The following is a 26713-nucleotide window of genomic DNA, read 5'->3' as shown; positions in this document are numbered from 1 at the left end:
CTGAGAAAGTAACCAAACCAGACTGTGGCAGGAAGTCAAGTCTCTGGGGATGTTTGTATATGGGGGTGATATCTCCAAGAACATACTAGAATGTATAAATTATCTGAGAGATTTTACCTTGGGGAAAATTGCATAGCAAGGCATTTCCAGAACTTTTGTGCAGTTTGGGAAAACAGAGTACTCTCAATACTCAACGAATGAAAAGGTAATCATTAACTCCATGAAAAACAAAAACTTACAAAAGAATGGAATTACCCATTCTTTTACCCACTGCTTTACCCAATTTAGCAGTGAACCTTTTTTCAATAATGAAAATATAGAATATTAATTAAAATGAGTTACATTTTATGAAGAAAATGAGGAAAAGGGGGGTATAACTGAAATCTTTATTATTATGGGAAGACAATAGATAATGTCAAAAACTGATGAGTTGACAGGCAGAAATCTAGGCATCTTATTTATAAATGAAAAAGTAAACCACAGAAGAAATATCTGCCATAGTTTAATATTATTAACCCTGGGGATCATGACAAGGTTGGAGGAACAGAGTGGAGAGGGGTACAAGGGATTATTGTTTCTTGTGATAAACTTTTTCGTATTGGCATTAGAAATTAGACTTTCTATTTTCTTATAACATTTGCATAAAAATTAAAATGTTATTTTCCAAAAAATTCCTTTTAATAGAACAAAGGTTTATTTTATAAAATCACTGAGTTCTGGGGCACCTGGGTGGCTCAGTCAATTAAGTATCAGACTCTTGACTTTTGGCTCAGGTTATGATTTCAGTATTGTGACATCAAGCCCTGTGTCAGGCTCTGCGCTCACGGAGCCTGCTTAGATTCTCTCTCTCCCTCTGCCCCCCCCCCCACCTGCTTCCTCTCTCTCTTTCACAAAAATAAACAAATCTTTAAATAAATAATAAAACAAACAAATAAATAAATGAAATACTACTATTATTAATTTGTTTTATTTACATTCCTAGTTCTTTGGGCCTCTACCAGGCTACAGATGGATTCTAGAGAGCTACAAGTTTGTGTGTTTGTATTCATTTCAATAACATTTGAAAATGTATAAGCTTATTCTGGATCACCTGGATAACTGTCATTTGGTGCCATCACTATCATGTGTATATCTATCAACTTAGCTCAAAGTAGCACTACTTTTTTTTTAGTTTTAATTTCAATTCCAGTTAGTTAACATACAGTGTAATGTTAGTTTCAGGTGTATAATATTGTTATTCAGCACTTCCATACAACACCCTTGCTCATTGCAAGTGCCCTCTTTGATCCCCATCACTTATTTAACCCATTCCCCCACTCGCCTCCCCTCTGGTAACCATCAGTTTGTTTTCTACAGTTAAGAGTCTGTTTCTTGGTTTGCCTCTCTTTTCCTTTCCTTTCCCCCACTTTGTTCATGTGTTTTATTTCATAAATTCCACATATGAGTGAAGTCATATGGTATTTATCTTTCTCAGACTGACTTATTTCATGTAGTAGAATACACTCTAGCTCCATTCATGTCATTGCAAATAGCAAGATTTCATTTCTTCTTGATGGCTGAGTAATATTCCATTCTTTTTATTTTTCTCAGATCTAGGATTAACGTTAGGGTTATGGTCAGGTGGGGGTATGCAAGTAGTACTACTTTAATAATTGCAAGAAAATAAGAAAGAGCTATCAATGATACATCAGTATCAGAGGAAGTGCAGTTGAAATTATGGCAGGTATGTAATCATTTGGATGGACCAAGTGTTGAAAAAATGGAGTCATTTCATAAGGTATACTCTAGAAGAATGTCATAAACTCAATAGGACCAGGAGGCAGTACCATATTCATGTTGCAAGTAGCAATTTGGGTTCAGCAAAATATTATCTGCCACATAAAAGTAATGTTGTTCATTTGAATTGTACTTATTCATTTCTTAGGGTTTTTAAAATAATATATATTTATAATAACTTATTTCAATCATGGTAAGTTCTTTTTTTTAATTTCAACTTTAAATTATTCTGTTAAAAGAATACATACATTACTTAAATTTGAGAAGAACTGACTTACCTTTTGTATTCACTGAGAGTTCTAACTATGTCAGTTTAATGCAGTCCAGTATGCCATCGGTGGCCCTCACCAAGGACACATTCATTTAGGAAGAAGTACTTTTTCTCTAACCCATTTTAGTTCACCAACTTTATCATCAAATGATGCAGCAAAGAGCCTAGTGTCTTCATTACTGGAATTTCTTTATCATGACCCTCATTTGTTGGGAACAAACTATATATAACTTATGCCTCCCCTGAACTCAGAGAAAGGTATGAGAAAATGTTTGGGGGCAGAATATTTTAGTTTTCCTTTACTACTGTAACAATTTATCATGAATCTAGTAGCTTTAAAACAACACAAATTTATTATTTTACAATTTTGGTGGTAAGAACTCCACAATGAATTTCCTTGAGCTAAAATCAGGTGTCAGCAGAATTGCATTCCTTCCGGAGGATCTAGAGAATACTCCACTTCCATGCCTTTCCCAGCTTCTAGAAGTTTCCCAAATCCCTTGGTTTGTGGCCCCACATCATTCTGACCTCTTTTTGAGTCCTTTTCTGACTCTGACCCTCCTGCTTCCCTCTTTTATTTTTAAGGACCCTTGTGATTACACAGGGCCCACCCAGATAATTGTGGATAATCCCCCATCTCTAGATCATTAATTTAATCACATATGCAAAGTCTCAATGTCTCTTTCATCTTGTAAAGTAACATGTCACGGGTTCCTTGGATTAGGATGTGGACGTCTCTCTGGTGGCACTATTCTGCATACCACAATGAGTGTCATCATGCCCAGCCAGTCCCAAGAGCACGAACTTTGATGAGAAACCTGTCTTGGAAATGTGTGGGAACACGTTTTCTAGAAACAGAAGGAAAAGGGCATGGACGTAAGGTAAGAGAAAGAAGCATTTTATGGTGAATAAAGAGAGGGTTCTTTTTCTGAGGAGGATTAATAATGGAGCAAGTTGAAGACGTAAGAAGGGTGGAAAATTTTGGAAAAGCAGCTGGTGGAAAAGGCCGCAACTCAGGAAGAAAAAGTGACCGCCTCCCCAAGGGCTTATCTGAGATGTGAAGGTGGTGACATGCTCAAGATATGGGCTCTGAGGCCAATTACGCCAATTACCATGTCCGTGAAGATGCCACCAAACCCAGTGCCAAGACAGCCACCTTCATTCGTATTTCCCATTTTACAAACAAACCAATGACATCAGAATTCAAGTAGTTCTCCCACCTCCTTTTTGTTATGCCATTGGATTTTCCCCCCATGATTCCTATGAGAAATCTCACACTAATTAGACTAGCATAAGAAGGGGGAAAAAAAAGATGAATCATGGACCACACTGGAAATAAACTAAGAAATAAGAAAATATGATCTCTGCCCAAAAGAACAACGGTGAAAAACTGCACTAACAGAGAGGCCTATAGTGAGAGTTTAAATTTTTTAAAGGGTAAAACATGGAGAGTCTGCTAAGATCTACCAGCTGTTTCTCTTTCCTCAGACACTTGCCCAGGAGACAGCTACTGAAACTTGGGTGTTTTTCTCTCTTGCTGTGTCATACACTGTTCCTTTCCCTCCCCACCCCCTCCCTGCTCTCCTGCCGCCTGGGTGCCTGTGTGTGTGTGTGTGTGTGTGTGTGTGTGCGCGTGTGGTTTCTCTCTCCCCTGTAAGAACACAGCTGCCTGCCTGTCTCCTGCTGCCGCCGTTCCTCTGACTAGCTTTTTGCAGCCTCTTCCCTCTCCTTCTCTTTCTGCTTAGCTCCTTGTCTTCTGGTAAGTGCGACAAATGCTCCCCCATGCCCTGTGAGAAGTTGTAGGGTGCGGTTTGTGGTGTTTGAAACTTGCAACTTTGAGATTGCTGTGAACTGTGGAAGAACTTTCCATTGTTTTATTTATAAATGAAATGTGCTACTCAGGAAGGGATGTGTGTGATAATCTGCAGGACTCCCAGTACAAGTGAAAAATTCTCAGAGGAGCAAAGCAAAAAAAAAAGGCAATAAAGTGTATTAAGACAATTTGGAAATAATTTCTCCTGTCAATTAATTCATATGGAAAGGAACAATTTAAAAGTAGCAGAGTTCTTTGACTTTTTTTTTTTCCCCTCTTGTTGATTTATCTTGAGGCTACTTTTAGGAATTGAGTTGTCTTGTGGTTTACAATGACTCAGTTATTCTCTTTTAAAGTAAATTGTGGGCTAGGAGCTTAAAGGATATCCATTGAATTAATATTAAAAACATCAATGGCTGTGGCCTCTGAGGAATGAAGAATAAATCAAATACAACCCAACTTCTGCATTGAGACTAACCATACTAAAACTCCTGTGAAAAGTCAGTTTCAAATTCATTGCTTTGAAGTTGCGGCTTACTTTAAATTTTATTCCACCCTCAGAAGCCTCCCTAACACTTCAAAACCCACATATGTATTTAAGCCAGTGCATGTTTACTGCTTTTAGTTTTGATTTTAAAAGGATTCTCTTCCCTTGATTTTCAAAGAAGTTGTGCTAAATGCCATGGCTCCTTTTAGAAGAGCTTAAAATAACTTCTGGCTGGACAGCAGGTGCCATGTATCTTTCTGCGAGTTTAGGGGAGGCATAAGTTATATATAGAGGAGGGTGCCCAACAAGTAGGGGTCAGGTTAAAGAAATGCCAGTGATGAAAACAACAAGGCTGTTTACAGCATCATTTGATAATAAAGTTTGTGCATTAAAGTGGGTAAGAGAAAAAGGTACTTTCGAAGTGAATGAGTACTTGATGAGGGCCATCAGTGGGTGGCAGAGGCTGTAGGTTGACTTTTCCGTTCTTGTTGGGGTCCCAGCACCTGACCTCCTCTGCCCTGAGAACAAGAGGAGGAAGCTGTGTAGTGCATGGAACAGTGTGTTTTTGTTTCTCCTCTCCTGTCACCACGACAGCAAAACCCGTGCATTATGAGAACCAGGTCATATTTTTACACTGTTAATTAGAAGCACCACCATGAGATCCCATTTACAAATAAAATGCACCATCACTCAAAGGCCTAAGTCAACTCTACTGCAACCGGAGAAATGGAGAGAGCCAGAAATCCTGGAATTCTTTGACTCAGCTTGTACTTCAGCCCCTATTTCCAAAGAGGCCATATTATATGTGGATTATTTCCCAAGTTCATTCCCTCCCTATTCATTTAACATTGCTATTTCTTAAAAATTACAAAGTTACCCTAGAGCTTCTTGACTGAGAAAAAAAGAGTTGTAATCTATTTTTGTTTTTCCCAAAAAAGAAAGTCAGTTTTTATATTGGAACAAAAAAGTATTATAGAAATTCAAGAAATTATTATTATGACCAATACCATGGTTCCAAATTAGTTTGTTGGTTAATTTGTACTTTCCTCCATTCTACATTTTATCCCAAAAATTAAGCTAGTTTGAACCTCAGAATATGCATTTTGCTGATGGATAATTATGTGTTGCTCATCTGAGAAAAAGGAAAATACCAAAAAAGCAAGAAAGTATTTTCTGTATGTGGTATAATAATACATTTATATCAATGTACTCATATTTATCAAATCTTCACTTACGGATTAAAATAGAGTTTAGGACTGCTTTTGTTATGAGTGATTTTAGTAAGTTCAGTAGCTCTTGGATTAAATGTTTTAACTTCGAAAAAGAAAATAACACCACTTTTAACATTTTAAATATAGACATCCACCTACTTTCAATGACTGTGAGTCTACATAGAATAATGTAAGAGAATGATAACACAAGTTGGCTTAAGCAATATGACAAATATAACATGAAAAAACAATATCTTGAATTACTCCATTAATGTCAATCATAGAATTTATACTGGAATTTAAAGACCAAAACTAAAATATGCTACTCGTGTGACTCACTTTGGAAAAATGGCTTCCCACTGTTTCTACCTAACTAATTACAATATCTATGGTTTGTGAAAGTACATTCATTCTACGTTAGAACTGTAATTAGTAGGTGCCCTTTTGGGGATATCCTTATATTTTACATGTAACTGCGTTAACCATATAAAACTTGACTATGCTTACCACTAGATATTACTCCCAGTATGGAGATGAATCACTCTGTACAGCTCTCAGGAGAACCCCAGTCAACACCTCCAGGGGACAGTTCATCATTACCCAGTCAAAATGGCTTGGAGAAGCAAGATAACGATTCCTCAACCCCACTCCAAGCACCAGAGGGGAAGACAGATGTGCAGTCTGAACAGGGAGTTCATGATATCTCTGAGGAGTTGAATCGACAACTGGAAGACATCATTAATACCTATGGGTCTGCTACTGAAAAAGAGGGCTCCATCCAGGCAAAGGAGCAGCCTGAGAACATAGAACCAGCTGACAATGAGGATGGGGACTTCGATGAGGCCACTGAAGAGATGGAGAGAGAACCCATGGCTTCTGGAGAGCCAGCCACAGCCAAAGATCCTGTCAGCAATAAAGAGCAAAAATTGGAAAAGAAAATCCTAAAAGGATTAGGCAAGTAGTTATGTTCTAATGTATGACTTTTCTTTGATGATTCCTAAAAAGGGGCACTTCTTCCAACCTTTACTAAAAGCCACATCTCATTTTTGGGTTACTATAACAGCTTCCTTCAGGGTCTCCCTACACTTCCCTTGCTATACTTGTGTTTAGCCGCTTCCCCTCAAAAGAGAGAAAGTGAAGTTTTCAACATGTTACTCACCTACCCTGTCTCCCCAATGGTTTCCCACTGCTCTTAGGACAAAGATTACATTCTTAACATGGTCTTTCGGGCCCTAATGGTCTAACCTAAACCAGTCTCTCCAGCTTTATCTCCCATCACTCTACCCACGCAATATCTCCTTCCTGAACTCTCTGCCCCTATCACCACCACTACTACTACTGCCTAATTGTTAATCATTCTGAACTTCTCTATCAGTTTTTTTTTAACATACCATGATCCCACAAAGCCCACATACATCCTATTTTCTCTACCTAGAAATCCCTACCCATTCACCCCTTTGGACATAGCTTAACATTTAGCTCCCAATTCAAATGGCATTTTCTTAGCCCAACCTTAGATAAGGTCTTCTTGTTTTCTGTTTCTGTTGTACCATGTACCTTTCCTTCTGAGCATTTAGCAGCATTTGAGAGTGTACATTTACTTTTTGTGATTATTTGCTTAATACATGTCTTCCCTTCTCCTAGCTCTTTTAGATCAAGAACAGGGACTGTGTGTGTATTCAGACATCATTGGATGCCTAGTGTTTAAGATAGTGGATGACACACGCTAGGTGCTCAGTAAATATTTGTTATAAGGATGAATAAGCAAGTAAATGAAATGGAAATTGCTTAAAGCAAAGCTAGTGGAATCTGGTTTAAGCAAAATATAAATATAGACACGGTTTGTATATAAAACGATTGTCAGTTAGATCCCTGAGTAGTATGTTCTATTACCATATAAAATAGTTTTGATTTCACAGAACTCTTTAAAAATGTATCAATTATAGAATGTCAAAAATTACACAAAATATTTTTACTCACATAGTTTATTGATTCAGCAAATATTTATTAATGCCTCGTCTTTATGAGGTACTGTGCTAAGTACACAAAGATAAATAAGTCATCAAGTCCCTTTGGTTAAGGAGCTCTAAGTATGGAGAGAAAAACAGACATGTAATCTAATTGTTATGTAGGATAAGTGTTAATAACAGGCCCAGGAAATTTTTAGGAGACCATGAGGAATTTTACACCAAAAATGTTTGTGAAAGAAGGATGAGAGAGTTAATTTTTTAGCTACTAGTAAAAGCATGTTACTGTACATAGGAGAGTCCCTCTGCCTGGCTTCCTTGGTAAATTTCACTGTGACACTCAGTACAAATACCACCTTCTATATGGTACATTCCCTGACATGCCCAGCTAGAGTTAGCATCACCTTCCTTACCTCTCCATTAAATTTTCTGCATCAATCATTTGTTTATATACTTGCCTCCCCAGGGAAGTAGAGAATCTATCAGGGACAGCTATAATATCTTATTCATTTCTGAAAGATAGTGTGACAAAGTGAAAGATCATGGACACTGGAGTCAGAACTGGGTTCAGATTCCAATAACAAGCTATCTGTGAATTCCAAAACATGTCTCTGTTGGCATGGGATATCAATATGGTACTTAAAACCTATTGCAGGCAATGCTTTCAAGAAGGGCTAAAAGACACATTTAAATAGGACACTTGATTCACCCAACATAAAGAATAAAATAACCCAAATAATACTCTAAAAATATCTACCAAGTTGCAAAGTGCAAGACTGGAATCACTCAAGTGTTTTGGATCTTTGGGAAAGAGAATAAAGTTGCTCTGTGTTCAAAAGCTGTTTTTCCTGATCTATCCAAGACATCTAGGAAATGTCCCTTCGTATTAGTCATTGTTAAACTTCCCATAAGACAGTACAAAGTCATATCGTGGATGGTTATGATTTCAAGTGTTCCTAACCTGGAAAGTTCTTTTGCTTTATCACTTTACAACTACTTCTACAGAAGGAATATGAAAAAAGTAGGGGTAAATTTAAAGATGACCAATTGTGGTTTTTTCCCTGTCCTCCATGAGTTATTTCAAAATCTATATTAACCATCTAACTACCAAATAATCAAAGAAACTGTAGAGAAAGAAAAAATTCCACAACTCTAATTCTGCCACTATCTCCAAGTTACCAGATTTCAACTGAATGTTTAATCAGAACCAATGTTTGTGAAGCCAGGTGTGTCTGTTTTAACTTCACGTGTGTGAACGTTGACCCTTCCATGCCATTCCTCTGAACACCATCAGCATATTCTTCTAAGTGCTGTCATGTTTTGGCTACATTATGACTTAAACATTTTTAGGCTAATCAAAATATGTACCACCATTTTAAACATGATTCAGCTGTCTGCAGGTAGCTTTAGCAGGCTTCTTAGCTGTTCACCAATTAAATGGCACTACACTATCATCTAGACCAGTGGTGTTCAAACTTAACTCTGCATTAGAATCAAATACAGAATTAATCAAAAATGCTGTTCCTGAGTGGAGAAATTCAGAATTGGGAGGATTGGAATAGAGCCAAAGCACCAGGGTAATTTTGATACAGACAGATTGTGGAAGCAATGATTCTGCTATTTCGGAAAGTTCTTCCTCCACCCTTTTGAAGAAAAAGTGAAGTGCTGGCTGTGGTCCTCTCTAGAATCTATTTGGACCTTTTATAGAATTTCAGTAAATCATTTGACCAGTACCTAAAAATATATCCTTAGATTTTGCTTAGGTACTTGATCAAAGATGAGTCTGTCATTATTGCATGTTTATCAGATAATATCTGCCTTTTTGGTATTTTTGAGATGCTGAAATGTTCTGGCTCTCTAACCCAAAATTTTCCATAGTATATACTTTGGGATATTTGAGATTTCAGACAAAGTTAAAGTTTCCCTACTGCCAGAATTCTCTGACCTTTAATATATAAAACAATGAAAATCTCCCATAGAGATGGGCATAGTTTACAACATGTCCTGGATTTACTTGGCCAAAGAGACCCTTCTTTCACAGAACACCTTTGATTATTTGGGAAATGTCTCTACTACCCAAGTACCCAGGACTTGTTTTTCCTTCAGAGACTGCATATCCTCCCACAATCAACACACCACACTACACACCAGAGCAGTTGGAGGAATATTTTTAAATCTCTTTAGTTGATAGAGTCACTTTTCCCTTGGCATCTGAACTGAAAGAAACAAAAACAGATTCCCCCTTAGCATCATGACACATCCTGTCAACATCTGAAGTATATGCTTACCTCCCCCACCCCATCCTCCAGACTCACAAGTGTCTTATTAATCACTTCTCTGCCCACAGTATGTGGGCTGCACAAGCACCACATAGTAATAAGCACAGAACAATGATAAAATATAATATACATTCTAATATTCAGGTTGATAACTGATTGAGTAGGAAATCAGAGGTTTGAAACATAAGCCTGGGAGGAAAACAAAGCTGATCCATAGGTCCAGTCTGAGTTCAGAATACATCTAGTCAACCCACTAATTTTATAGACATGGAAATTGAAGCTTGTAACAAAAAAGGTTACTCAACTAGTTGATGTGATTGTGAGATTAGTCATAAAGAAAGCAAGGGGGCAGAGCTGAAGTCACTAATATTGCAGGATTGAAGATACATACAAACTAATTGGAATATTGGTTAAGGAGCATTTACCATAGCTCAGTTAACAGGCTTTGTCTTTAGTTACAGGTGACTTTCAGTTGTACCTTCTGAGGACCTTGACTAGAACAGTGGATTCCGAAATATCTTCAGAAACCCATTTACTTACTCTTCCTTAGAATGGGCACTTTCCCAGATGATATGTTTCATCCATTTTAGTTTGATTTCTAGTTTCACTGTGAAAGGGGAATAAACTGTTGCCTTGATATAAATACCTAATTTTTGGAAGAGATGGTAGGAAACCAGAAGAATTCAGGGAAGAGAGGAATCAACAGAGATTGCAAGGTTCATGAGTAGATTCAGAGGGAAGCTAGATTTTAGGCCAGGTCTGAAATGGGGAGAGAGAGGTTTAAAGAAATAGGTCAAATGGGAGAGAAAAATATAATTTGAGCAAAATGATTAGCACTCTCTTCTGATCAGAATTAGGAGTGGATGTATTCATTTCTTACTGTTCTTTCTGGTATTTTTCTTTTTCATTATAAGGTTTTGCTTTATTTTGTTTTCCCTGGAATAATCTTCTCATTATTAGAATCTTAAAGTTTTTTTTTCTTTTAAGAAAGTTTTCTTTATAGTCATAGCCAAGAAATTGCTAATAGTTCAAATATATCATCAACTGACCTAATAAGAAGTCCAGGTCCACTCCACAACTGAGAGGCCAAAGTTCCAAGTACATATAACAAGGTGACTAAAACACAAAAGATATAAAATGTTGGCCAAAAAAAACCCAATGTAACTAGAAAATACAGAGTAGGCAGTATTTTCAAAACTGATAAGCCATTAAAACTAAGCAAAACAAACAAAAAACAGAGTATGAGAGGTGACAATGAAGGATAAGCAAATCTCAATAAATTTTAACTTTGTTGTTGTTTTTTTCCCCAAAACATTTTGGGAAGACAAATATACATCCAAACATTATTAATTTTGTTGTTGTCTAAATCAAGCTAAAAATGGTTAAAATTATTCCAGTCATGGAATCAACAAATCCTAAATGCTAAACTCAGAACCCATGTAGTCAACTTAATAATTTTATAGAGAGGGAAATTTAGACCCAGAGTTGAAGACTCTGTAAAAAGTATTTCTCAGCTACTCAGTGACACAGTCTGTTCTAGAACCTAGGGTCTAGTCCTTATCCTTAGTCCAGTGTGAATTTAGCTACACTGTCCTTTTTATTAACATACACAAATCATATTTCTCTCAAAAGATATCTATAGATACTCAGGAATTATTTGTATCATAGTCACTATTTTTAAATTGTGTTAGAAAATAAAATTAACATTGAAATTTGAATCTGGGTCTAACACTTGAAACAGAACATCCACGATCTTTTCCAGCTTTAAGCTTCTGGCACATCACATGGAAATCAGGAAGGGGGAAGAGAGGCACACTTGTGTATCCAAGACCAAATTTTAGCCCCAAATTTCTGGAAGATAATTTGGGAAGAGAAAAAGGCAGGTTTTAGACACTCATCAAATCTACATAAACTTAGTATAAACAGTTATCACTATGCTAAAAGTTTAAGAAAAATCTCAGTCCTCATTTATATAGCTGATTTCATTATCTCAATTTAAGTGTTTTAATTTCTTTGATGTAAAAATCATTCCTTTGTATTACAATACTCCTTCAGTCTACAGCTGTGCCATTGGCCATAGCCATGTGTGGCATGGCTGTTCTTGTTGCTCAGGTGGTCCTACCTCCTTGTAGACTTACTACTAAACTGAGTATTTGGGGGGGGATGGCCATATGCCCTTCATGTGCCTTCCCCAGCTTTAACGGGGACTTCAGGTGTGTCCCTTGCTTTCTTTGTGACTAATCTCACAATCACACTGCTTTGGAATGACACATTGGGGAAAAGGCAGGTCATTCCTTCCCAAAAAGATGTCCCTGAAAAAAGTTAGTCTGTTTCTTGTGTCTGACACTATCATCAAATGACCCCATTTCTGTGGAACTGTAATTACAGCCTTTATTAGAAGATGAGCAACTTCTCTGTCTATTCCTCTCTCCACAATAATCCTGCACAGCAAACCAATGGAAGTTTAAAAACTAAGCTCCCTGATGTCTCAAATTTATTCATTCTGTACATGCCTATGTCCAATTTCCTGGATTTTTGTGTTGTTGTTGTTGAAGGGCGAAATCATTTTTGAAGGACAGACTGATGCTTCTAAATGTTGACCTTCTATGCAAAATAACAGGATATGAGAGTGGAAAGGTACCTCAGTGAGTGTGCCCAAAACAAAACAGAACAAAACAAAACAAAGCCCTCTTCTCACAGTTAAAGAAAATAAAACGGAAAGAAGATACTTAGTGTGGAGAGAAAAAGAGACCTACTGGACTCACTCAAATGTTTTTATCCCCCCCAAATGAGACACATAATGGTTTTATGTGACCATACTCATACCGAGAGTTATCCTAAACATATATTCAATGGCACAGGCGAGGGTAAGACCTGTCTGTCTTCTAATCAATCACAGAGTTGTCTTCAAGACAGTGTTCATTTAATTTACATGCTGCTAGTGGGCACAGGTTGGCTTTGCTTTGTTCTACTACTACTGACATTTACTGAGAACTTTCCATGGACCAAACGTGATCTGGTTCCTGGGCCAAATCTGATCCACAGCAATCTCTTTCCTCTAAGAGACAACACTCACTCAGGACAACAGTCTTCCTGTGGGCCCCTTTCCCGGACTGAAGACAAGGATGAAGGGATGTCCTGACCAATGCACATCTCTCCCTGTTGCTTGAGAAATAACTCCGAGCGCAAGCAGAGCGGAGGTGGGGCAGCAGAGATTATCAGTTTAAGTGCAGCACGATACGCCACAGGCCATAACTGGAGAGCTGGTGGGGCACCTCTCACACCTACCTTCTCCCCGTCTTAGTCCAAGTCTCTAATCTGAACTGACTCACTGGGCAGAGATGGACAAAACCAGCTGTTAGGAATGAGGTCATGTTTTTTAAGAAAAAGTTTCCTTTTATTTCTCCGGGTTTCCTGGCATCCAAATTCCACATGGGAATGGAGTGATTTAGAGCAAGTAGACAAACCTTGGATTCAAGCCTTGGCTCTGCCACTACTAATTATGTAACGTTGGCCTTTGCTGGGCCTTAGATTTTTAATCTATAAAATTAACCAGTTGTCTGGATGCTCTTTAAAGTCCTTCTAGACCTAAAATTCTTTGATGCCATTAGAGTTATCAGATTTGGCAAATAAGAACATAGGATGCCAAGAGGAATTTGAACTTCAGTAAACAATGCAAAATTTTTTTTAGTACAGTCATGTCCCATGTGCTGTATTTCATCTGGCAAGCCTAATTCCATGATTTATCTGCCTCTCCAGGATAAAAGCAAATATTCTAGCAAAAGGGAAATGCCTGTTCTTGGGGAAAGATTGTCAAAGTTGTTAATATTCTTACGTAGATTTATATCAGGAAACGTGGCCTCTACTGTGTGGCTTGACCTTCCTATTCTAATTAGACAGAGTGGCTGTCACTCTGTTCCACCTCTGTCGGACTCTGAAAAGATATCATCGGTGGTACCTGCAGGCCCCAGGGTCCTTTTCCTCCCCACTAACACTCAGCCCAATGGCTACTTGAAAACAAAATTTCCAAGACCACACAAAGGCAAATGGGGAGGCTGAGTGAAGAACACAAAAGGAAGAACAATGAGGAAAGAGAAGAATCTGAGATTCACCATCAAATGATCATGAACAGATGAGTCTTAAAATGTAGCATAAACTCCAAGTGGGACCAGAAAAGGTCCCTGCCAGCAAAGATTAAGGCCTGGGTGGGAAGAAGGAAGGCCCAGGAAGGCTGAACCCATTATCACAGAGACACAAAAAGGCCTGTGGAAAAGGCCCTCCATGTCGTGACTTGGTTTTCCTTCTATGTTGATTTTATTCTCTGCTACGTAGGAAATATGAGCAGAACATTCTGACCCAAACGTTATGGAATGCATTCATGCACAGAAACAAGACAATTGGTTCCCACCAAAAAAGAGAGAAAGAAAGGTACTAAAAGAACAAAACCAAAGCCCAAAAATGGCAGACTAAACTGTCAAGTTTCTGTGCTTTGGCCTGGAATTCTAGAACTGCATGTGTCAACGCTGGCAGTTAGGTGGGAGTCAGAAGTTTTGATTGGCTGCTCTGCTTCATTTTTTTAATTAATCAGCGCGGAAAAATGGGTGACTTATTCTTATAAAAAGTCAGCATTTTTTATTCTTTTGAATATTTTCAAAACATTTAAAACATTTTTCTAAATGTCTTTTTGGTTTTTGTTTTCTTTGAAGGCAAAGAAGCCAACCTGCTAATGCAAAATCTGAAGAAGCTGCAAACACCTGAAGAAAAACTTGATTTTTTATTCAAGAAGTATGCTGAATTGGTAAGATCTCTGATTAGCTCCTTGTGTCAGAAAGATTCAGGCTCTGGTTAGAGCTGAGAAAAGGAGGCCATTCATTTTTCAGGTACCTCATTAGAGACCATAGCTGGTCACCTCACACAAGCCAAAGCGAGAATCCATAAAAGCAGATTTTTTTTAAAAGGAAAAAGAAACAAAAACTGAGGAAAAAACAGCACAACAATGAAAGAGGATAGAGTTGGAGTCTACTCTGCACAATTCTAAGTATAATTTGGGGAATAGAAGAGAGAATTAGAGATCATTGAAAATTGCAAATATTTTAAAGTTCTTTTTGAGTTTGAAATAAAACAGAAATATACTCAACCTAAAGGCAAACTTTCACTCAGTTCTTGTGCCTAGGTGTTTTGACGGGCCCCCTCAGGAAGGCAGAGGGATGAGTTTATCCTACCTTCAGCTTATGACACCTTCTCATTTGGTCTTGAAAACTCTTATTTGTTCATTCATTCATTCATTCATTCAACCATTCATTCGTTCTCTGTGATCTACATTCTTCTCCCCACCCCCACTGTGGCGCTGTTTGATGTGGATTGCTTTGTGCCTAGTTCTAGGTACCCCCCAGGCAGGCTCCCTCTGGATAGGGCCATTGGGAGGCAGGGAAGCCACTCAGAGACCCTCTGAGGCCCTGGACGCAATTCTCTTAATTTTGGGGGGTTTTTGTGTTTTGTTTTTAAAAGACAGCCTCCAAAACTGAATGAGCTTCAGGCGCACAAACCCCTCATCTTATCCCTATTGATGGAGTGGAGTTTAACAAGTGACCTTGTTTTCTTTCTTTTTCTAACTATTATGAAATATAATTATAAAGACTAACTACGTGGGAAAGTGTCTGTAGTATGAGCCAACAAAACCAGATACCAAATTATATATGTACCTTATGATAGCAATTGTTATGAAACTATCTCGGCATATATAGCAGAACTGGGAATGAAGATGGATAAATCCAAGTTTGTGTTTTAGGTTATGGGATTAGAGATATGTTTGCTTGTGTCTGCAGCATTTCTCGTATCATCATGATGTGGGGTTTATGTGATTAAAAAACAATTAAAAAGTATTAGCAGAGTTAAATAACCAGCCAGTGACTCAGGGTTTCAGAGTCCCTCTGGCTCTACTGCATGACAGTTCAGCCCAAGAGGATGAGTCAAGGTGACAGGAAGAAAGGGACAAACAGGAACCACAGGACAAGAGTTTTAACAGTTATGTCTTTTTCCAATGGAGTGGCCATTATCTCCTGGTTCTCTAATTTAGGGACATTAGATTCCTTCCACTGTTTGCTTTACCAAATATTGCTGCACTGAACATCGTCATGCATTAGATCTGTTCCTTCCCCTTCATTTTATGATGTATGATCCCAATCCAGAATTGGGATTTCTGAATCAAACAATACGAATGCCTTTTGTTTGGTTAAGGGTTTTTTAAATGGTCATAGTACTTTCCAAAAGGATGGTAGAAATTTATAAAGTGAGTATCAGTGTATCAACTTGTTTTTATTGTAGCTTGTTTAACATGAGCTATTAATTGTCCATGAGAAATTTCAGCGCCATAAAATAAGTTAGGTTTCAAAAATATTTTTCCCAAAATTAAGGTCCCCATTCTCACCCTGTCTATCCTCCTTCTCCTTTTCCGCATAGTTCGTCCTTTGCCCCTTCAATTTACCTCCTTCTACCAAAGCCATTCATGTTTCGTTTCTAGTGCCATGCTCCGTACTTGGCTGGACTGGGCAGCATTCCAGCCTCGTACAGGAAGCCATGTGAGGTGCTGCAGCCCACAGCAGCACAACCGAAAAACATCACCTCTCCCGTCTGCCCAAGATTTTCTTCCTGAGCCACAGCTGTTCACCCTGGGAACTCCTTCCACCTACTTACCCTCCTAGTCAGGAGGCACCCAACAGAGTTTATCTTTCCAGAGAGCCTACCCAATTCAAGCCTTACTTACTATACTTTGGCATTTATATCATGTCCTGTAATAAACTTTAAAACCCAAAATATCATTCTAGAAAAAATGAATAGGAGAAAACTGGCCAAAAACCCATTACATTTCCTTTTCAGAAAGGAAAAATTATGAATAATCTAAGTCTTTTACCTGGAGACTAAACCCTATTTCATTGCTCACTGATTTAGATATTAATATAAAAGGTGTTCACTGTGTAAGTGTTAACATAGAATAAATCATCAAGTTCAAAGGTGTGAATCAAACTGCCACACTCGCTAACTCACCCTTTTAGATTCTGAATCCTGTAATATTACCTACTATTGTTTTTATTAATAAATAAGGATACATTTATTAATAAAGATACCACATGACCTGGAAGAAGTAGTTTTTCTAAGATTCCTCAGTTTTAATGTAGTTACAACAAATCACTAATACTATTCTGATTTAGTACTTGGCATTAATTTTACTTTTTTAACTTAATAATAAAAAAGGGAGAGCAAGAAAAATAGCAGATAAAAAATCCAATATGCCTGTTACAATTGTACAGAAGCACTGTGGTGTTTAAGTGCATCATCAAATCACTAAGCCAGGAAGTATTTGACTGAAATTGTCTCAGTCGCAGTATGTTCATTTTCATTCATTAAGAAACCATATATGTATTCACAAGCCTGAAGTATTTGAATAAAATTAGCCACGTTCTTAAAAAAATTGTCAGAAAGTTAAGGGTTTTTATTTAGAGCATATACAAGATAGACCTAGCTAAATGTCAAATGTGTATGACTTTGCAGTAAAACTAGAACATTACATGGTTGATAGGCAAGCAAAGTCATCTCTTCCAACTTATGAAACACGTGTAGGGTATCTTCCTCCTAGGGCTCAGGTAAATCCATATGGGGCAGTGCTCCCCCCTTCAGGGGCAGTTTTGCCCACTATGCGCCAATAGTTGATGTCTGTCTGGAGATATTATGGATGTTACAATTGTGGGGGGTGCTACTGGCATCCATTAGGTCGGGGACAAGGATACTGCTAAACAGCCTACAATGCCCAAGATAGTCCCCTACAGCAAGAAATCATGGGGCCCAATATTCTAAGTGCTAAGGTTGAGAAACCCTGACACGTGATTTAATCTTCAAAGGATTAAGTTTAAATCATAATGGCAATAACAATAATAACAATACATAAATTTCAGAATGAGACAATAGGTATTCAAAATCCAAATATACTCTCTCTAAAAAAAATTTTTTTTAATTAAAAAAAATTGGGAAAAAAGGGGCGGAGCCTGGGTGACTCAGTCGGTCAAGTGTCCAAGACTCTTAATTTCAGCCCAAGTCATGATCTCACAGTCATGAGATGGAGCCCTGCATGGGGCCCTGTGCTTAGCAGGGAGTCTGCCTGAGATTCTCTCTCTCCCTCTCCTTCTACCCCTTCCCCCACTCTCTCTCTCTAAAAAAAATAAAATAAAATCCAAATGTAAGCACAAATATAACTATACTGCAAAATGAAAAAACTCATCCATCCTGTTAATAGGAGGTTAGCATGAGAAGCATATAATAAAATATCAATGATTTTCCAATTGAACCTCAAGAAGGAAATCAATTTCAGTCAATGTTTATAGTAATACGGGTAGAATTTTTCCTGATGCTAATTCTCAATAATAAATAAAAATTGCTCATAAATGTGAAGATAGAATATCATGTATGAACATCTCCAGCTTAATCAGCAATGATCATTTTAGTGTGGCAGGAGGGAGGGAGGAAGGGAGGAAGATAAGATGTGAACTGAAGAAAGTGTGACAGTCTTGTTCAGCTAATTCGGAAAGAACAAATGCTTTTTCAAGACAGGGAAATTGAGGCATACATGAGGGTTCATATCATGTGTATAATCACTTGCATCAGGCTTTTCAAGGCATCAGGAACACCTGGGGCCCAGAAGCCCCAACAGTTTCCCAAGGGCCTTTCCTCCCCTTGAGCCAATAAGGGCTAGGGCTGCCCTTTGTTTACAGCCTCACCGACTGTCCATCTGAGATCAATATGCCTGGAGTGTGCTAGTCTTTGGTGGCTTCTGGGGGTTGATCCCCAAACTCCCCCCACTGGAACTAGAATTCCATTCAAACATCGCCAAATTCAGCAAACAAAAATATAGAATAGTCAGTTATGTTTGTGTTTCAGGTAAGCAATATTTTTTTCTCAGTGAAAGTGTCCCATGCAATACTTTAGAAATACTTTTACTAAAATTTAATTTCTTAATAATTTGAAATTCAAATTTAACCGGATGTCCCACATTTTACCTTTCAACTCTATCCCAGAAGTGTAGCACCCCAAGATGGAACATCTCATGGCCCACAGGCTTCATTTTCCATGCCATCCCTAATACTTCATGGTAGCTGCTGGAGGAGTGTGAGAAAAGGTCCCAGCTGTGGCTGACAAAAGCATGTGTCATGATTGATTGGCCATAAGCAGAGAGGGTGGGGGTGGTCAGAGGGCAGGGCGTGGTATGGACACTTGCCATTCACCCTGTTGACTTGTGCAGCGGCTACTTCTGAGGCCCTGGTGGAAAATCACTAATGGTAGGTAGTCGAGAGGTCCTTTCTCTTCTCCCCTTGTTTCACAAACCGCAGACTTCATCTTCCATTTACCAGGAAGCTGTTTTATGCTTTCCTATTTTTTTTTCAAATAGTTGCTATAAGCTTGTTTTGAGAAAGAATTGGGAGAACAAAATATAAACCAAGCAGACATACTGTTGACCACTGCATCAGTGCAAGGCATTATCATGAATTCTGACAGCCTACAGGTTCCAAGACATGCCCTTCCAGATTGACCAGTATCACTGGATAGACTCAAGAAAAAGAAAACGATTTCTAAACCACCAAAAAGATCAGAGTAAGAAGGGATCATTATAACTATGAGGAAAAACCTATAAATGATGTGCTCTAAAAGCCATATCTACAAGTATCGACAAGTCCCATTTGTGAAGTTTATTTGATTGCAGAGGGGTGGTGGCGATAGCAAAAATGTTTCCAACAGCCACAGAGTGATCTTTAGGTATTTCCTCTTTTGCTCACTTTTCTATCAACTGGAAAACGATTCCTGCCATTTTCTTTTATGTTTGCACCCCTCGTGTCTAGCTGGACGAGCATCGCACTGAGCAAAAAAAGTTAAAGCTCTTACAAAAGAAACAGGTACAAATTCAAAAAGAAAAGGACCAGTTACAAAGCGAACATAGCAGAGCTATCCTCGCTCGAAGCAAACTGGAGAGTCTATGCCGGGAGTTGCAGAGACACAACAAGAACCTGAAGGTATGTATCACCACCGTTCTGAATAACACACTTTCTGGCATGCTGCATAGACACAGGCTTCTGCCACTCAGAAAGAGCGTGTTTCTGAACTTCAATAAATTATTTTAACTCCCCAAGCCTGTTTCCTCATCCCTAGAGTGGGGATTACACCAACTTCACCGTGTAGCCAGGGAAAAATTAAATGAGGTCATATACATAGGGTGCTCCATAGCACCCGACACAGAGCAGGCTTCCAGTAAAATATTTGCCATTCCCCTTGCCTTTTTCTTACCTCAAGTTTGTTCTATTTTTTAAGGTAAGACTCAGTTCCACTCTTTAAAATATGAATTTGTAAAAATTCAACAGTTTTTGTAGTCTAATGAAATCTCCAGCACACGAGAAAAACAGACACAGAGCTAACTAACATTAGACAGCAAGATTGAGAGCCAAAATGTCAATACTCAGCTGAAAAAGAAGCTACTTGAAAACACACTGAAGCTCTTCGGATTTAATTATTCAATCTAAAAATAATAGACTGATCACTTCATTCAGTCTGCATGGGTTTCATTAATTACAGCATAAGCCTGTAGCAGTGTGCCTAATTTGATTACACATAGGCACTAGCTCCATTCAATGAAGCAAGATGCAAGGCTCTCCAAGGTAATACTGCAGGCGCCCACAATCCCCTTTCTAGCTAAAGATCTTAAAGCTTTTGACAAACAATAATTAATTAGACACCAATATTTCCATGAGATAGTTATTATTACATGTGTATAAAAGGAGATACTTTAAGAAGCAGAGAGATTAAGATCACTGCTGAGTTTGCACAACAGAGCTGGGAAGAAAGCTGGAAGAGAATCATGACTCTTCATATTCCAGATGGGAATTGGAAGGCCAGCATGATGAACTAGAACTCTTAAATCACAAGTTGTAGGGGAAGGACTTCTGGTATCTCTTCAATCATTGCATTAGGGACAATCAGAAATGCAAGTTAGATGGCGGCCTGGGGGTGGGAGCATTATTCTCAACTGGAGATACATATTCAAGTAGATAGCACCCTGTGTTAACATAAGTAGTGTTAGACTGTAAGGAGATAAAAATTAAATCAGATACAGTGGAAAGATCATCAACAAAGATATTTAAAGAATGCGATGGGGCGCCTGGGTGGCTCAGTTGGTTAACTCTTTTTTTTGGCTCAGGTCATGACCTCAGGGTCTGAGATCCAGCCCCGTGTGGGGCTGCAGGCTGGGTGTGGAGCTTACTTAACATTCTCTCTCTCCCCCTGCCCCTCCCTACCTCTCTAATTAAGAATGGGATGATGATGATGTGGCTTGGGCTTTTTGGGTAGCATTCGAAGACAGAATGATGGAAGTTGCAGGAGATCCTATATGTATAGCCACACACCCTCACTAATGGCCTCCAGTTATGGACAATGAAGTAAAGTATCATGATTATGCCAGGACTTTGCTAAGTGCCTTACATATGTTATTTTATTTAATCTTCATAACAACCTTGCAAGGGTTAATAGCTCCATTTTATTGCTGAACAAACTGAGACTTGGCAATCCAAATCAGTCATCCAAGGGTATGCATATATTAAGTATCAAAATCAGGCTTCAAATTCAAAAGACCCACTGACTTTTTTTTTTTTTTTTTTTAGATTTTATTTACTTATTTGACAGAAAGAGAGACAGCCAGCGAGAGAGGGAACATAAGCAGGGGGAGTAGGAGAGGAAGAAGCAGGCTCCCAGCGGAGGAGCTTGATGTGGGGCTCCATCCCAGATCGCCAGGCTCACGCCCTGAGCCAAAGGCAGACGCTCAACGACTGAGCCACCCAGGCGCCCCAAGACCTACTGACTTCTAAGCTAAGCTGGAGCAGTAAGGAGACAACCACTATCATATGTATATTCAGTGACTCTTAGCAGATGGCTATAATCATGCTTAGTGAAATATATATAGTGAGTGTTAGCATACAAAGATCAGGGAAATAACATCTCAGTTAATGTCTTCAGATTAGGAAGTGTGGATACTTCCTACAATACCCCGAAGAAATGTGTTTATGACTTAATTATGATTCAGGTATCAAGAGTTCTATTGGAGTAGGAGAATATGTTAATATTGTAGAAGAAAGAGGATACCTAATGATAAATTAATGTATTTTCAGAGCATAATTCTTAGCATCAGCTTTTATTTTGATCACATTATTCTACTATCATAATAAGGCTTTGCACAATTACTTCTATTTAAATCATTATTTCTTTTTAAAAATCCTGTTACATAATTTGATCACAGGGGGCAAGTAAATGCAGTATAATTTTACTTGCCAACCATGAAGCAAGCTTTCATAATAACAATTAATCAGAACTGAAAGGCATCCTAAAATGTCTACATCATTTTTCAGCAGTGTCTCTATCTTTGGTATGATATAGCAAAATTAAACCCTTTGATTCTAAAAGAATGAGAGGAATCATCACAAAGCAAATAATTCTCAATATAGATATGGGGGAAATTTGGGCACATTGTTGGTAGTTAGCAATGAAGGGAGGGTTTTGAGTTAGGAGAAAAGAGAATAGAAATGATATAAAAGTTAATTTCCAATTCTTGAATATGTTAACAAAGCAGAAGAGGGGAAAATTAGATGTTTCATTTGAGAGTTAAGGAAAATTTGAAACTTAAAATCGCTTTCAGATTCAAAATTTATATTGAACATTTCAATTACTCTATGTGACATGTGGGCTGATTGTTCTTTCAGAAATAAAATATCCAGCATTTAAGATTTCTTTTTACATTCTTGAATTGCTATAATTCATCTATAGCTATCTTCGTTTCCTTTTCGAGCTTGCTGATGAAAGTTTTTCTTACTAAGGAAAAGTTTATATTGTGATCACTTATATTTATAAAACTTGGGTTATACAATTATGTGGTTAACATGGCATAGGTTTTTTTTTTAATATGGAGGAATATAAGATCTATTATTCTTCTTTCTGTACCAAAACAAGGCAACATGGAATCTGTCTCATCAGTCAGTAAAGCTGAGTGTCCTTTCTTCCAGGCCACAGCCAAAAGATCGAAACCCTGTTACTGCATGTTTGTTAGAAACTGGTGTAGTATATGCACTCAGCAGGAGACCAGTCATCTTTAAAACAAGCCTATTCATCACTAACTATCAGTTTCAAGGCCCTCATTGCACCTGCTCTGAGTAACTGTGTATTTACATTGGAAACTTTTGCTCATACATTTATTTTGGGGCTGAGCAAAGTTAGCTCCAGAGAACTGAGAAAAAATATCCTACTTAACCCTGCACACTGATCTTTCATTGACCTAACCCTGAGTTCTATAAACCTGGATGCACATAAACCAGCATAACAAGAGACTTTGCTTTTTATCCACAGGAGGAAACACTTCAGCGGGCACGAGAGGAAGAAGAGAAAAGGAAGGAGATCACAAGTCATTTCCAGACCACTCTGACAGATATCCAGGGCCAGATTGAACAGCAGAGTGAGCGAAATATGAAGCTGTGTCAGGAGAACACAGAGCTTGCAGAGAAACTGAAAAGCATCATTGATCAGTATGAGCTCAGAGAGGAGGTGAGAACCACATCAAACAACTTAGGGGCACTATATATAGATCCAGATCGGGCTGTGAAGGTGGGGGACTTGGTTAATAAGAAAGTTATGGCCAGCCCTCTCAATTGATTAATATTTAGGATTGGATTTCTTTTGCTAGCCAAAATAAAAACACGTGGTATTGCAAAATACCTGGCTGAAAGCCATATGGGATTTCTTCGAAACTGGAATCACTGCAAAGCAAAGGCAATAAATAGGAAGTAGTAGGCCATGAGCACAGTTACCCTTGAAAATAGTATTTCTCAGCTTTTTAAAAACACTCTCTACAGAGCTAGGAAACATCTCATAGACTCCCTCTTAAGAATCATCATGTCATCTAAATGAGCCGTCTGTGTTCTATATGTGCCCCGCAAATCAATATTATTATTAATATAATAATTATAATATTAATGGTATTATTTATTCACTGCTGAGTTTGTGCCAGGAAAGGTGCTGAGTACTGTACTTTACATACAATATGTTATTGCATTGTCTCAACAATCTTATCCATTAGATAATACCATATCCACATTATATGGGTGGGAAGCAGAGGCTGATATCAAATTACTTACAAAATCACTTACTCTTTTATTCACAAAAGCCAAAAGAGTTTTGCTTTCAGTATTTTACATTAGGGAGACTATGAGGATCTTTTATTATTCTAAAATTGTATCTTAATATTTAATATATTTTTAAGATTCCAGAAGCCCTCTCAGGGTTTTTATATATTATATTATTTACCCCATCCCACTCAAATTTTAAATGTCTCCCTTAAATGTCACAGAACATAATCAGAGTGGCTCGGTTGGCAACATGCTAAGATTTTATCAAGAGAAAAACTGAGCCAATAGCACAAGGAAGGAGCAGTTAGGTAAATCAAGAAACCCCTCACAGTAAGCCAAAATGCCATGCTACCATTTTATCTTGTCACCGAGATCAGTCCTACTCCAGAGTGGAGGTTCAGGCAAAAGTAAAAGGGAAGAAGCTTAAGAAAGGAAAAAAAAAAATGTCCATACTCTTAAGAGAGATCCCAGATAAAAATGGCCTGGTAGACCAGTTGTACATTCTTGAGATTGATTCTAGACAAGCCCCAAGGCTAGAATTCCATAGGTCCTCTTGGTGATGGGACTTCCTAACTACCAAGAAATTCTTTACACTGAAGTAGAATTTGAAGCTTCTCTTCACTAAGCTTGTTGAGAGGTCAAAAGATGTAGAGGAGGCAGGAACACATTTGCATAGCAATTAATCTGTGACCCTTGGCCTTTGTCTTGCCCACCAGAGCAACAGAGTTGAAGTTGGGGGGCTCCCCCCATAGTCTCATACCCTGGGCCACAGGCTGGTCCCCCAGAACTGCCTCACAACCCTTGAGACAAGAATGTGGAAGAGAATTCACTATGATAAATTGTATGAATATGATTAAAAGCAGTTTTAGATTCATAAAAATTGCCAAAATACTGAGTGATGGTGCTGTAGCCCCTGCAATATACATCAGTCTGCCATCTGGCATAATAAGTAGCATCATTATCTAGTGGTTACTAAGTTTAGACACATACAGTTGGGAGCTTCTGGAGCTAACATTACTGAACTCTCGCACCTCTACCTTATGTAGCTACCACTTTGCATAGTGCCAAATGCAGGGGACTTCACCAGTTTGTGACTTTTATACAAAGCCATAAGTGATGCCAGTGCATTTATTCTTCCCGCCTCCCTTTTCTTTAAATCTCAAAACCTGGAGAACATGTGTGTCGATGTTACTTTTTTATCTTACATTTCTCAGCACCAATAAGTAATCAAGCTTGATATGTGTCATTTCTTTTCCTTTAGCATCTGGACAAAATATTTAAACACAGAGAACTGCAGCAGAAGCTGGTGGATGCAAAACTGGAACAGGCCCAAGAAATGATGAAGGAAGCTGAGGAGCAACACAAACGCGAGAAGGAATATGTACTTATCAGTGTGCTTGTCTGGTCTGCCTGGGGGTCAGAGAACCTCTGAGAAAGTTGTTTTTGATCATAGTCACAGAGCACTAGACTGATGGAGGGAGCCTGAGTTTCCCCAGAGAACTACAGTGGCCAGCCCACAGGAGGCACTGTACCTACGTGGTTTTTGATATAAAATCGTTGTGCATCCATTCAACAAACCTCTTTCAAGGACCTGTCTTATGCTTAGCAGCATCCTAGGTGCTGGGGGATAGCAGTGAGCAAGATCAAGAAGGCCATGTCCCAGCACGGAAACTAGAATCTAACTAAGACAAGACAGGCAATAGGCAAGCAAACAAAGAAGGAAAATTCCAGATAATAATCGGAGCTCCTAGAGAAATGAGGAGGAACTGAAAAGGGGCAGAAGGAGGGGGCTATTGTAGACAGGGTGACCAGGGACCAAATTGCATAGCTTTGTAGACTTGGAAAGTAGTTTGGATTTTATCCTAAACATACTGAGAAAGTCTGGGCAGTTTTAGCTAAGGAAGTGACATGATCTGCCTTGCATCTTTGACAGATGAATTTGGCTCCTGGGTGGAAAATGAACTAAAGAGGGACAAGGTGCCTACTGCAGCAATCTGGAGGAGGCATGATGGCGGCTTGGGTTGGGGACATGACAGTGGACAAGGGGAGGTGGACATGGATAGAAGTTACATTTTCAGTGCAAAACCAACAGTCAGTGCTCTGAACTGAAGATGGTGACAGTGAGGAAAGGGAAAAGGGAAAAGTCAGGGATGATTTCTGAGTTTGGGGTTTAAGAAACTGAGTGGTGGCTTTTAATGACATCTCGTTAACCCCAAACATTCCGAAAACAGCTGCAGGGCCATTCTCCAGATGCAAGAACTGAGGCTCATAGAAGATCTGCGACTTAAGGTCACACGCTGCTAAGTGAGCAAGACGTGTTGGTCCCACTTCCAACACATCACATCTCCAGTGTGTCTGTCTCCAAAGGCTAAGCTCTGTGTTTGTGTGTCACACTCAAAGGTGTGCTTCAGAGGTATGAGTCAAAGTGTGCATCTGTTGCTGGGGAGAGAGATTTAAAATGCAATCAGTGGACCAATCGTTCAAATTTGGCCATTTAACAGTTGATCATGAACTCTGCAATTACCTAAAATCAGACTAGAATCACTTTAATTTGTTAGAATAGTAATTTAATAATAACTTTTGTTTTCAAACATGGCAAGGAAAGGACGAATTTTGGAGAACATATCCTGATGGACATTGGATGATCTCAAATCAGAAGTCCATGGGCTCTTAATAAAAAAGATTAAGTTGTTAAATCCATCTACAAC

General features: G+C 38.5%; 1 protein-coding gene across 1 annotated transcript in view; it reads left to right on the top strand.

Annotated features, from left to right (window-relative positions):
- Positions 1 to 3647: 3647 nt before the first annotated feature.
- TXLNB (taxilin beta) overlaps positions 3648 to 26713 on the top strand; it is a 43490-nt gene continuing 20424 nt past the window's right edge. The window contains exons 1-6 of the mRNA XM_045814730.2: positions 3648 to 3806; positions 6072 to 6512; positions 14511 to 14602; positions 19689 to 19859; positions 23230 to 23424; positions 25267 to 25386. Of these exons, the coding sequence (XP_045670686.2) occupies positions 6086 to 6512; positions 14511 to 14602; positions 19689 to 19859; positions 23230 to 23424; positions 25267 to 25386 (1005 nt within the window). The 5' untranslated portion in view covers positions 3648 to 3806; positions 6072 to 6085. The remainder of the gene's footprint in view (positions 3807 to 6071; positions 6513 to 14510; positions 14603 to 19688; positions 19860 to 23229; positions 23425 to 25266; positions 25387 to 26713) is intronic.

The sequence above is a fragment of the Ursus americanus genome, chromosome 11, assembly GCF_024610735.1.
Source record: "Ursus americanus isolate L20-20 chromosome 11, mUrsAme1.1.p, whole genome shotgun sequence".
Classification (NCBI taxonomy): Eukaryota; Metazoa; Chordata; class Mammalia; order Carnivora; family Ursidae; genus Ursus; species Ursus americanus.
This window is presented reverse-complemented; position numbering and strand designations above follow the sequence as displayed.